The sequence below is a fragment of the Emys orbicularis genome, chromosome 2, assembly GCF_028017835.1.
Source record: "Emys orbicularis isolate rEmyOrb1 chromosome 2, rEmyOrb1.hap1, whole genome shotgun sequence".
Classification (NCBI taxonomy): Eukaryota; Metazoa; Chordata; order Testudines; family Emydidae; genus Emys; species Emys orbicularis.
Genome location: NC_088684.1, coordinates 259407008 through 259421069, shown reverse-complemented (window position 1 = coordinate 259421069; position 14062 = coordinate 259407008). Strand labels below are relative to the sequence as shown.

Here is a 14062-nt window from a genome sequence, read left to right as displayed (position 1 = left end):
ATCCTCCGCCATTCCCAAGTCAAGGGTCGTATATACTGACCCAATAGCATATCTTGAAAACTAGAGCCAATCAACAATTTTAAGCATCATTTTCGTTCTCAGTGACCCAGAATTAGTAACGTTTGACTACATTTATTTCAGAAGCATTTTGGCTATAGAGCAGTGTAATGTGTAGGGCAGTGTTGAGGAATGTACAAGAACCTTGAAGCTGAGGATGTATGGGAAGCATAATGAGTTATTTCTAAAGTGCCATAAGACTCCACAACTTTTTACAAAACACAGAAAGACAAAGTCCTTGCCCTAAGGAGTTTTTCAGTCTAGGAGACAAGTAAAATACAATATAAATAGGGCTTCTGATTTTAATAGATTAACACTGTAAAAACACCCCAATGCAAATAAATAAATCAATAAATCACTGTTTATCCAATAGACACTGGAAATGGCTACTTGTATCTAATGGCTCGTCTACACAGATCAGTAATGCTGAGTAGAGGGGTGTGATTTCTACAGCGTACTAATGTGTTGTGCATTAATTGATCTGTGTAGACCCTGCTGGCATGCACTAAAGATTCCCTGGTGAGCTTTAATGTATAATGCAGTTTGAAACGATACTGTATTAAAGCACACTCATTGTTCTTTGAGTGATTGCACATGTGCATTCCCCTTTTGGTATGTGTGCATCCCGTGCAAAGTCATTGAACATTTTTCCTTTTGGGCGACTTGAGCACCCTCTGCTGCAGCGCACCACTGTGCACTGGTATAAAGGGCCCAACTGCCCGATAGCTCCCTCAGTTCCTTCTTCCTCTCGTGAGGGTCGTTGGAATCTCTTGGCTTGCCTTAGCAAGTGCTCTTAATATTTGTGTTCATTGTAAATTAATTGTAGATAGTTTTCTAGATAAGTGGTTTGCAATCTTTTCTCTGCTGTGGCACACCTTTAATTATTTTGAGGCACACCACCATATTGTCTCCAAATGAACTCTACCTCTTATTGTCTCAGTTTAAGCTGTTTACCACCCTTGGCATTCACAGTCTGTACAATACTGTTAATTATGTTACAGTCTAACATCAATAACTATCTTGTACAGACTGTGACAAGTATTTTCAGTTGACTCACACATTCACACCAACAAGATGCCAAATAAAAAAATTGTTTTATTATATGATGAACAACAAATAATACAAAAGTTGTACCATTCAAGAAACCTCAACTAACAATATTATATATCAAGATTTATGGTATTACCTTTTCATCTTTGAGGCACTTCTTTTTTTGTATGGCTTTGGAAGTGAGCATCATCAAATGCCTAACTCCAGGTCAGAGATCCAAGCCTAGCACTATCTGATGTGGAATGGAACTCCAAAATGCTGCCCTGAATTCAATGAATAGAGCAGTGATGCATGCTGAGATTCACAGTCTGTGATGAGTGACCACAAATTATATAAAAAAATAAAAATAACAAAAAAAACTTTTAATGAGACAGCTGAGCTTGTCTTGGTGCACAGACTCATTTAATCCTGGGAGCAAATGTTGACAGTGCCACCCTGAACTCTTGTTCCACGGACCTCAGACACTCTCTGTTTGTTCTTGATGTGTAAGTCAGGCTTGAAAAACTTAACTCGCACAGGTATGTTGTTGAAAAGGGCAGCAGAATGGAGATAGCATGGTCAGAGATTACAGGATATTCGCCTCCCACTTCAACCAGAAAGAGTCCAATAGCGTGTCATCAACCTTTATTTTCAAAGTGTGAACCATTTTAATTTGGCAAGCTGACCTTGACCCATTATTGCCACATTCTCAGCGCTTTGCATTGCAGAGGAACTTCAAGGATCTTTGACCCAGTCGTGTCAGGCTTCTTGCCTTCCCCTGTCTTCAGGTGGAATTCCACAGTTCTCCCACTCCATACCAGGCCCTGGGCTACCATACCTTGTGTATCAACTGTGCTCAAAATAAACCAGTCGAAATCTTCTATATTAATTGAAGGAAAATATTAAATAACATTTTCTTCCAGACTTTCCAAATGCTCACAAACAATGTTGACCGAAATACTGCCAGCAGGATCTGCTGCATTTGCCAAAGGGAACATTTCTATTGTTCCTTTTGCTACTTTTTCACACCAGAGGGATAACCAGAGGGACCAGGGATGGGCAAACTTTTTGGCCCGAGGGCCACATCTGGGTATGAAAATTGTATGGCGGGCTATGAATGCTCACGAAATTGGGGTTGGAGTGCAGGAGGGGGTGAGGGCTCTGGCTGGGGGTGTGGGCTCCAGGATGGGGCCAGAAATGAGGAGTTCAGAGTACGGGAGGAAGCTCCGGGCTGGGGCAGGGAGGGAGGAGTGCAGGGGGGAGTGAGGGCTCAGGCTGGGGGTGCGGGCTCTGTGGTGGGGCTGGGGATGAGGGGTTTGGGGTGTAGAAGGATGCTCTGGGCTGGGACCGAGGGGTTCGGAGGGTGTGAGGGGGATCAGGGCAGGGGGGTGGCTCAGAGATGCAGGCTCCAGGCAGTGCTTACCTCAGGCGGCTCCTGGAAGCAGCGGCATGTCCCCCCTCTGGTTCCTACGCAGAGGTGCAGCCAATGGGAGCTGCGGGCGTGGCACTTGGGATGTGGGCAGCATGTGGAGCGGAGCCCCCTGGCTGCCCCTACGCGTAGGAGCCGGAGAGGGGAGATGCCGTTGCTTCCGGGAGCTGTGCAGAGCGGCCCCCGACCCTGCTCCCCGGCTGGAGCGCCAGAGCAGGGTAAGCCCCAAGCCCTGCTTCCCAGCAGGAGCTCGAGGGCCTAGTCATCTGCTTGGAAGACATGTCTGCATCTCCAAGGAGAAGATGGAAAAGAAGGAGGAGGAGGAGAAAAGTTACTTTAAGAAATTGCTAACCCCTGCTGTTTTAGGTGCAATAGATAGTCCAGGACATGCTGGATAGAGGACTGCTTTGACGAGACCCCAGATTGACGAGACCAAATAGAGAAATGCCTCCATTATGAATGTAAGCAGCTTTGGTAGCTCAGAGCTCTATCAGCTGGCAACAATATCAGCTTTCCATCTTCATGTGGATAACCATTCTGTATTTTTTGGTGATATGACATTCAGATTTGTGAAGGGCCAGAAAAAGTTGTACCCTCAAATAAGAGAACCTGTCCCTCCTAGGACTTGAACCTAGTTTTGTGAAAGCTCATAGGGCCACTGTTTGACCCTTCAGCAATGTGCTTCTTACTATACCTGTCTCTAAAAGTGGCTTTCCTGATAGCTATTGCTTCAGCCAGGAGGGTGGTCGAAATGCATGCTCTGACATCTGAATCACCTTATACAAGCTTTTTTAAGGATAAAGGTGTACTTGTGCTCTTATCTGAGATTTCTCTCTAAAGTGGTATTTAATTTTCATATTACCCAGTCAACTAACTTACCCCTCTGCATTGGAGTTGTCTGGCAAGAAGGAACTGAGGGCATTCGGGGGTAGTTGGGCCCTTTACCGGCACGCAGGGGCACACAGCAGCAGAGGGTGCTCAAGCTGCCCAAACAGGTACCACTAAGGGAAAAATTTCCAGTGACTGTGCACGGGGTGCATGCACGCCAAAAGTGGAATTGACGTGTGCAACACATCTTAAAGAACAGCAATTACAAAAGGTTAGTAATTGATGTGGGAAAATGGATCAGCTGCAACAGGCCGTGGAGGCATTGTGAGTGCTTAATATTGGAAGGCTTAGTGAAAGTTGTATGTTTGACAAAAGGAGAAAGTCTATTACACGTGAAAGGGATGCATGAAATTTAACAGTTGGAGGAAGACAAAGGAGAAAACACACACAAGCACTATGTCCTTCCAAAAAAAGTATAGGGAGAGAGGTGTAAGGACTTGCCCATACCAAGGCATGTTCAGTCTGAAGGAAAGGGCTATGAGATTGTTCTTTTACATTGGGGGGGGGGGGGTGTGTCTATTTTAGTAATTTCAAGAAAATGTAACATTTATTAGCTGAATTGTCATTTTTGACTGGAATGTATAAAATGTGAGGTGAGTTAGAGAGATCTTACAGTTTGCAACAGAATGCACTTCAGTAGTTATCCGTGCATTCACAGTAGGACTTTGCAATGGTTAGTTGTGTGTACTTTAAAAAGCCATACAATTTGCTGTATGTGACAGTCTGCTTGAAATAATCATTGTGGTGCTTAGGGAAGTGGCCAGCCCTTCAATATAGGAAAATTGCAAACATGCATTAGGCCTTCAGTAGGTAGAGCCATGAAATTTACAAATGAAGAGCTTCAGTGTGGTGATGAAGAGCTTCTATATAGCAATGTGCCTTTGCCATTGATTTACTTCCATCTATAGTTTTTGCATGAGACACATTTTTCATAATTTGGTGCTGCATCTGCAACTTTTAGACATTAAATATTTTTGATTTATAAGGAAAAAAGTGTTCCTCTTATTATGTGTAACTGTAATTCCATCCAGAGACTCTACCAACTTCAGACCACAGGAGTAAAGCTTCAGGAGAATGCAGTTGTTGAATTGGAATTATATAAATTAATGTACTTCCTGAACATGTATAAAATAAGGCTCCTCTAATTTGTCTGCTTTGCTTTGCTTTTCTGCTTGTAAAGTCCATTTCCCCCCTACATTTATCATTTTTCATGTTGCATTTAATAAATAATATTTCTAAAATGTTTGAGTGAAATCTTGTGATGTAGTTTTGAGACATTACTCTAATATTATAACATCAGTGTATTACATTAGTACATCAGATAATGTAGACACTTTTGGGGAGGGAGTCCATTAAAATATTAATTAAAGCTGGTTGATAAATATGAAAACATTACTGATTTCCTTCTGCCCAATTTTTAGTCAAATATTCAATGAAAATTTTCTGACCAGTTGTAGAGATGATCAGAAAAAAGGAAAACATTTTATGAATGTATTAATTACATTTTTTCTTCCAATTTAAATAACCCCACAAAATTTAGATTAACATTTTCGTATCAGAATTTATTTTTAAAGTAGAGAAAAATGTGTGTGTTATGAATTGGAGCTTAAATGAAAGGTAACAGGTATTGCTGCAGCTACTCATCATTTTAACCACTACCTTGGTGCACACTTCACTTTTTCAGGGTGAAGTGATAGCCATGGACAAGATAGCTAACAAAGTCAAAAAAATCAAGCAGAATGCAGCATTGTTGCAGCTGAATTGTATTAAAGCATTTTGCTGTGATGGAACTAAGGCACTTGCCATTGGGAAGAAAGAAGATGGACAAGGTAAAGTAAATGATTTTACGAATTTTGATACTGTCTTTTAGAAGAAAATGATAATCATATTTTTGCTAGTGCTGTTAAACCTGCCACAATATTCAAAGTCCTTGAAACATTGGCATATACCCAGGGTGCTTCAACACTGTGGATATTTTACTTTCTACTCTTCTGCAATTATTAGTTTCTCAGCATTGCACATGCAAAATTCTTAAGTGTCTGTCCTTATTGCAGCCTAATGTGCTTAAGGAGGCATTCATTCCTTCTCCAGATAATATCAGAGAGACTGCCTGGTAAGCCTTTCTTCAGGATAGTGTTTAAGCCCACACTCTGAATTTTGGGGGTTTTGTTAGTTCTGTCACATAAGTGACTTTGGCAGATCTGCTAGCTTCTGTGTGCCTCTGAATTCCCATCTGTAGAATGGGGATATTAATATTTAACCCCCAGGAGTACTGTGAAGCTTAGTTTGTTAATGTTTGTATAGCTATTTAACAGAGACAGATGGGAGGTGCTATAGACGCATAGAGCATTACTTTTATTTTAGGTTCATTTCATTTGCTTTTCTGAGGAGCTGTATTGATGACTCTGGTTATGTTCCCAGGATGGAAATTTTTAAACGGTATATTTTGTCTTTGATTCTTTTTCATTTGCTATGCAAACTAAACTGTATCTTTTCCAAAAGGAACTGTTAATGGCCTTTCCCTGCTAGTTCAGCAAGGTCAGTAGCTAGCAAAACTAAGAGTTTGGTTGCATAATTCATGCACTTTCCACATGTGGGGCAGTCCTTGTTAATGCCCCATAGCTTACAGTCAGATTGATTTCCAAGGTCAAATGTAGCGTTTTCGTAATTTTTTTCAACAAATATATATGTATTTTATAATAGGTGGTATTTAGTGCTTATGCAGGTGAGGAAGCAGCAGCAGTGGAAAGAGCCAGGCATAGTACAGGTAAAATCTATTCAGGCTTTACTATACATCTCTGCACTTAAGTCTCGCAAAATGCTCTGTATTCTAGTCCACAGTCTCTCTTGGGCAACAGCTGCTAGTCATGCCAGATAGTTGCAAAATATAGTTGTTTGGGGAGTGCTGGCATATTGCTGGGTAGCTGTAGGATGAAGCCACCAATTCATTTTCACTTGTGATCTAAATTGAATTTTTGGTAGGCATGAGTAGATACAACTTTCTCCCTCGCTGTCTACTTCCAGATGTATGTGGGGAACCAGTTTCTCTTGCCTCTGAGATCCTGAACTGAGGAGTCACCCTATTCTTGGTATTGTAAGAACTTCTGGGTTGTACAGCCCAGCAGGATTCAGGAGAAGGGACAGATTCAGGATAACTACAAATTCCCTTCCTCCACACAAGCAACTCTGAATAGTTCTTATTGTAATTTTTGGAGCCACCTTATGTCACGTTCCAGAGCTTACCACCCAAGTCCTGTTTTCATTGGCACTTTTTTTTAATATTGTACTTTCAGTACATTAAAAATTAGGGTTGAGAAATGCTAAGCCTAGATTGATCTCAAGTTGTTTAAGTTCACAGTGTTGTAAAGATAGTCATAAGTAAAATGCTTTCTTCTCAGAAATGAAATCTACACAGTCATTACTAGCTGTGCTGCTCCTCACCTGTAGATCAGGTCACTTTTGCAGACACAGTATATAGAGCACAAACCCTCAAACACTTCATGTCAGGCATTCAGTGACAGCTTGTCATTACAGATGCCCCCCGACTTATGCAATCGTTCCATTCCGGAAAGCCTTGTGTAACTTGAATTTTGCGTAAGTCAGAAACGTATATCCGTATGTTACGCAAAAATTTCCGCAACTCAAAAATCCTATTTCTGGCTTATGGAACTTTTTCCGTAAGTGCGAATTTGCGTAAGTCGGGTCTTGTGTAACTTGGGGAGCATTTGTATCTACAGGTGAAGGCTCAAGAAGAGAAACAAAGGCTGTGTGTAATGTATAACTAACTGGTTTTGCTGCAGTTTTTAAAAATGTCAATTGCCTTTTGCAGAAGGCCCTCCATTCTCAGCAGAGTCATTTGATCGAATTCTTCTTGATGTTCCTTGTAGTGGGATGGGACAGAGACCAAATATGGCCTATTTCTGGACTCTAAAAGAAGTGACGTCTTATCAGCCATTGCAACGCAAGCTTTTCAGCATGGTATGTATGACTCATTAAGCAGCTAAAGAAAACTGCACATAAATAGTTTTACAGTTAAGGATTACATGGGTGCAGCTTACCTCATCTGAACGCAGTCGTCCCTCAGTTTCTCCTGGCTCTCTGGTACTTGGATGGTATGGTGTATTGTCCAGAGGAACAAAAGTCTTCCATCCAGAGCAAATAAAAGTCTGAAATGAAGGGCTTCTATAAAATAATGCTTCCCTGTTCCTGGGCTGACTCCTTCCCTTTGATTGTAGGGTCTACACCAGTTCTTTGCTGCTCCCTGGGTCACAGGCTTTGAGTCCTGGTCACTGGCACTGCTGATGGACCTTTGCCTTCCCCCAGCTCTTAGTGCAGGACTCAGCCTGAGCTAGACATTGCTTTTCTCCAGGGTCTTCCCTGGTCATTCTTCTTGATCAGAGAATGAAAGTGCAGAGGCTTTCCTCTCATCTTCTGTGTAAGCCAAGCCTAGGCCTCTAAATAACTAGGTCTCAAGACTATGCTGCTGCTTTGTTGCCCCAGGACTTGTCTTACACTTTCTTTCACCTCTCCCCAGGAGTCTTCTGCATAGTCTGTAAGACTCCTTTCAGGTCCTGTCACAGGCTTCTTGACTCACATTGCTCCATTTGGGCTCATTTGCTAGCTCCCTCTCAGCAGGGAATCATCACCAAGCTTGGTACAGCCCCTGGAGAGCCCTCCTTGACAAGCTTCTGTTCCTTCCAGCTCCTCCCCACCAGAGAGAGACCCACACCAGGCCTTCCCTCATCCTGGGTGAGCCCCACCAGTAAGCTGGTGCACTTCTCCAGCTCCCTCCTTATCATAGAGAGACCTATAGTAGGTCTTGCATTTCCCAAATGAGAGAGAGAGAGACCAGGAATAATCTTTCTGCCTATATATCCTGCCCTGTTTTCCAGCAGGCTTTGCTTCTAGCCATCGTTCCCAGAATACCTGACCTAAAAGGGGTGGGATTGGAGTAGGAATGTGTTTGGCCCAGACTTGCCCCTAAAAGGCCAGCTCACCCTCTGGTAGACAAGTACACCTCACTGATAAAAATTTCAAGCTCCAGTTGATATTCCCCCTACTGCAATGGATTTACCCACCCATCTCTTCTTAAGTTGAAGAGAACTGTACTGTTTCCTGTATCATCAAATTGGTTTGGGGATTTCCCATTTTTGTATCCTTATCTTACACTAGTTTACACGTGAGGGATGTTCATCTCTTGGGTAGACCATCAGCAGAACCAACTGAATACTAGGAAGTCTTGGTGCTCTGGTTCCTACTTCCAAGACACCTCTTCTTTTAGATCCCTCCATTGCATATTGTCTTGCTCAGAACAAGATGGCAAAAGAAAAGAAGTTGTGTTCAGCTCAGTTTTTCCATATTCACAGCTGACTGAGTCAAAGAGAGGAAGGAAAATTTAAATCCTTGCCTAGAACCCTTCAGATATTTATAAAACAAGATCAGTTGTTTTCCTCTCTTTCAAAAGACTTCTGCTTTTCCTAAGGAGATGGTGTCAGGTATCAGGTACTATTAATCTTTCAGCCTTAAAACATATGTAGATATGTAAAGATTCTTCAGTGTGTCTTTGAACTTGTGTAATTAAAGTAAAGTAATAGGACTCTATGTCCACATTTGGCTTCAGCTGATGAAAACAAATCTAACCTACATCTGGATGAGTTACACAGAGCTTTCTAGCCAGCTGTTTTATAGATCTTGAGGGGAGAGGTCACTTCCCTCAGCCCAGGAAGATGCACAAGCTCTAATGCTAAAAGGGCAGGAAAGGCTTTCTAATTGGTAGGCTTCTGTAATACAAACACTGATCCTTCTTCCAGAAGTGAACTTGGAAATGTTAGAACTTATATGGCATCCCTTGAAAGGGACAAAATGTCTATACAATTAGCAGTATGCCTGAGTCTTAGACAGAAAGATTCTGGCCTAAATATGTGTTACATTTACCTACTGTACCATAATGGTTCCAGATAAATATGCAAATCATAATTAACCGTTAAGAAAACTTAATATACTACTATAGTATTCAAAATAATTCTGCATTTAAGATGTTTATACCATACAAGCTGAACCACAATCTCTTTGTAGGCAGTGAAATTGCTGAAGCCAGGGGGCACTTTGGTGTATAGTACATGTACAATTACACTGTCTGAAAATGAGGAGCAGGTCGCCTGGGCCCTGGAAACTTTTCCCTGCCTCCAGCTTCAGTCACAGGTAGGAATAGTTTCAATTTACTACATGCAACTCAGTATGCAAGTATCAGCACTGGAATTTTAAGCGATATGGTGAAGAATTCTGCTGTAGGATGCTACTCTGGAAACAATGAAGAAATGGTGTATGTGATTTCATAAAACACATTTCGCTCATTGCAGGCATTTTTAGTTGCTGAAGATCTGAACAGCATGTGGATTTTTTTTTTTTTTTACATCTGTTTGATCTGTGTCATTACAATAATGGCTGTGCCATGACACTTAAAGTACTCCTTTCTGTTGTGTGGTAAGATATTTCTCAGAAGAATACAATAAAATAAATGTAAATCCACTAAGTAGCAAATACTGAAACTCCTGGTATGTAACATCCATAGATAGAAATGGACTTGCAAGTAAAAGTATTTGAGGAACAGGAAAGTCTTGTCACCGGTAAGCGACAACACAACGTTGACCAAGGAAAATGGTCTTTCATGAGGTCTTCTGTTAGCATTCTAGATGCTGTATGCTGCTGCAGCAATGTGCTTTGTAACAACTAGCCAATTTCACCTTAGGTAACATGAGAGGTTGAGGGCTATAGGACACATGGTGATTTTCATAGTGAATCAGCACATATCTAATTGCAATTCACTGAAGGGAGATTAAATGGCTTTACATTCATACCCCGACCAGTGTATTGCAGTGGTTTCATGTATCTGTACACCAGTCAGTCATTAAAACAGAAAGGGATCATAGATAGTTCAAGACAGGCTAGCATTTTCCTTGTAGCTCTTGTTCTTAATGCATATTTATACTTGTTGTTCTTTTATTTCAGTACCTCACAGGAAGGGCAAAATAAATTTAATTAATGCTATTGAAATAGCTATAAGAATCATGTTAAGGATGGAAAAAAACGTAAAAAACTGCTGGTGGGGTGGGGTAGGAGGGAAGAATTCAAAGATGGTTGTTAATACTGTATATGCAAGTCACCCTTCCACAGCAGTGGTTCTCAACCTAATTACCGTTGTGGGCCGCATATATGGCCCACAGTGTGTTATGTGGGCTTCATCCAATACTACCTGTATGGCCCTGAGGATGTCACAGGGGCCGCAGGTGAAAACCACGATTAGTCAAAGGCATTGTCATTCTGCCAGAGGTGTATGACACCTATCCACAGAATCATAGACATGTCAGCTGAAATAGTTCTGTTACAATATCTAGTTCATTTCAGAGCCAATATTTGCAGATAGTAGGGGTATGAAAATAAATGTGATCTTTGAATGCAGCTATTCTAAGATCCCTCTCTCGCTGTTTATACTAGTACTTTGAGAGATTTGATCATCAGACCAGCTATAGTTCTGTTCTCCTAGGCTTCCACTTAGGCAGGGTGTTAAGGGGATTAATTGTTAATTTTACTGTATTATATGGTTGAGGAAAAGCCAATTTGACTTTTGGTTTAGCATGTAAATATTGTAATTGTGCACTTAGTTAATGTGCCTAGATCAAGTAATTGGTGCATCTTTTAATTGAAATTTTTAAAAAAAGAGAGTTTGGGATAGGGGTATGACAATAAGAGTGGCTGGTTGTGTTTAGCAGTAGAAGAAAATAAAAGATGCACTATCCAACATTTAACAGTGCTGGGGCTTGTGCTGAAGATTATCATATGCCCATGTTTCCTCTATTGCCTGTTGATATGAATACAGTCGTCTTTGCCATCCACTTCCTGGGAGTTTCCAGGTTACACCTACCATATCCAAAATGAAATGCTTTGTTTACTAGCAGAAAAAAAAAATCCTGATAAATTATAAAGCAAAATTCTCATTGAAGTAAATGGCAAATTTCCATTGACTTCAGTATTGTTGGGATTTCACTCATGAAGTTGAACAACTTTGACTCACTATCGTTTCCCATGGAGCTATATATGTAGCAGGCACATACTGTGTGTAAATACTTGATATTTCAGCTGAATGACAAACGGTTTTATCTAATTCTGCTACCAACTGATCTAGAGTTGGGATTACATTTCTGCCACTTTAAGACTAAATATGCTACCTCCTTGTACCTGTTGTATAGTGTATAGATTTTTTTGGTCACCACCTGTATTATGTGTATGAAGTACTGATCTTTTGGGTCTAATTTTTCAGATTAGGGAGTGACATTAAACGGTGCATTCCCACAATATTTCCATAGACATTTTATGATTTCTTGTAAATAGATCTCCAGTAGCATGAGCTAAAATGCTCTTTCCTTTTCCTTATGAAACGGGTACAACAAAACAAACTCCAGCAGCTAGAATCAGCTTGGTTTTGGCTCATATAGAAATTGTATAATAAATATACCAAAGATGTTCAATTAAAATTATTCTACCAGTATGTTACACTTCATCCTTCTATACATGATTTCTTGAGTTCATATTTTAATGTGTATTTTTAATTAATCAAAACAACAGTAATTGCAGACTAATGTAAATAAACTGCTTTACTTTCTCACTTAAAAAAGGAACCACGTATTGGAGGAGAAGGCATGATGGGAGCTGGATTGTCACTTGATCAGCTGAAGCTGCTGCAGAGGTTTGATCCATCCAGTGTGACGTCACGTGGAATGGATATTAACTCTTTGCAGGATTCCAGGGAAGAAGACCTGATCTTGCTGGCAAATAAAGACTGTATAGGATTTTTTATTGCAAAATTTATTAAATTAAACAGCAAATAGACATTTAGCAACACAACCTGAAAAAGCACCTTTTGAGTTAACAGTTGGACCATTCTTAACTGTTTCTTTTCATGCATTGTTGTCAAGCCAACAGGCTGATGACATGGTTGCTATAGAAGCAGTAAAATCTCCCAGCTGTTCTACTGGGACAGAGCCACAGATTTGGAACAAGAAAGTCACAGTTGCAGGAAGTGTTGATTCATTTTTATGTCTCCATTAGCTTTTGTATTTATAGTAGGTCAGTGGCGGAAGGAAAGGTAAATTCAGATTACTGTTTGTTGACTTAGTGTACAGTACTGCACATTTAGATTACTGCTTGTTTTCTGTTTTAACTTGTTGGTTTAATGTGTACAGTATTGCATAAGAACAGATTTTGCTGTGGGAATTTAAATTTTATAAAATGCAAAAAAATCCAGATTAAATACATTGAAAAATATAAAGTCAAATTTTGTAAAGAATGATAGTTTCTATAGGGAATTTAGAAATTACTGCATCATTAAATAAATAGTGATGTGAAATAGTCGCATTTCACAAAGAGCTGTTTTATAAATTAATAATTATAACATCTCATCTCCTTTATTTTACTATAAGCGAGATTCTCTATTCATATTATAGACCCACAATACAATAGGCTTTGTAGCATGTATTTTACAGCAGCATATGTGTACTGCCCCTCTCCCTTCAGGGAATGAAAGATACAGTGCTTCAAGGTCAAACTTACCATTTGTAAGCCTGGATCAGTTCAGAAACAGCACTGCTGGACTGATTGACTAGGGGCAGTTTTAAAGGCCAATATCATCACTTGCACCATGAGGGCTACAGTCTAATAATCTATGCCATTGGGATGGTGAAAATCTCAGCTTTTTCATGGCACGGAGTATCACATTCCTGTCTCTACCTGGCAGAATCATAGAAATATAGAGCTGGAAAGGACCTCACGGTCATCAAGCGCAGGTCCCTGCACTGAGGCAGAACCAATTAAACCTTGACCATCCCTGATAGGTGTTTGTCCAATCTGTTCTTAAAAACTCCAATGACGGGACTCCATAACATTCTTTGAAAGCCTGTTCCAGTATTTAACTAGCTTTATAGCTATTAGGGAAAATGTTCCATCTACCTAGTCCCACTCCGTCACCATGTTCATGGAAAGTACAAGAACAATTGAACACCATCCTCTTTATAACAACCCTTCACATATTTTAAGACTGTTACCAGGTTCCCCCCTCAGTCTTCAAGACTAAACAGGCTCTGGGTTTTTTTTAAATCTTTTCTCACAGGTCGGATTCTCTAAATCAGTGGGCCTCAAACTTTTCAGGGTCATGACCTTACCCCTGTCCTGCCCCCCTGGCACCGGGAGCATGGCTGCAACTCGCCTGGGGTGCACAGGGGTAAGGGGCTGTAGCTAGGGCCAGGGCTAGGAGTGGAGCCCTGGCCAGGGGTCAAGGCTGGGGCTGGCGGCCAGGTGCGAAGCCGTTGCTGAGGCAGGACTGGGTAGCACTGTCTCTTTGCCTGTTGAGGTTGACCTGGGCCCTGCCAGGCTCTCCCTGACCCGAACGTTCCTCCGTGTGCCCCTCCGTTTGGGGACCAGTGCACTAAACCTTTTATTATTGTGGTTGCTCTTGTTTGTTTGGACTTTCTCCAATTTATCCATGTCTTTCCTAAAGTTTGGCACCCACAATTGGACACAGGACTCCAGCTGAAGGCTGACTACTATGGAGTAGCGCAGGACTGTTATCTTCCATGTCTTCCATATACGTTAATGTTAATACACGCC

The 14062-nt window shown here is 41.0% G+C and overlaps 1 protein-coding gene across 1 annotated transcript in view; it reads left to right on the top strand.

Annotated features, from left to right (window-relative positions):
* Positions 1-12313, top strand: part of NSUN6 (NOP2/Sun RNA methyltransferase 6) — a 45924-nt gene extending 33611 nt beyond the window's left edge. The window contains exons 9-12 of the mRNA XM_065397731.1: positions 5088-5232; positions 7233-7381; positions 9479-9604; positions 12076-12313. Coding sequence (XP_065253803.1) covers positions 5088-5232; positions 7233-7381; positions 9479-9604; positions 12076-12288 — 633 coding nt within the window. The 3' untranslated portion in view covers positions 12289-12313. The remainder of the gene's footprint in view (positions 1-5087; positions 5233-7232; positions 7382-9478; positions 9605-12075) is intronic.
* Positions 12314-14062: the final 1749 nt, after the last annotated feature.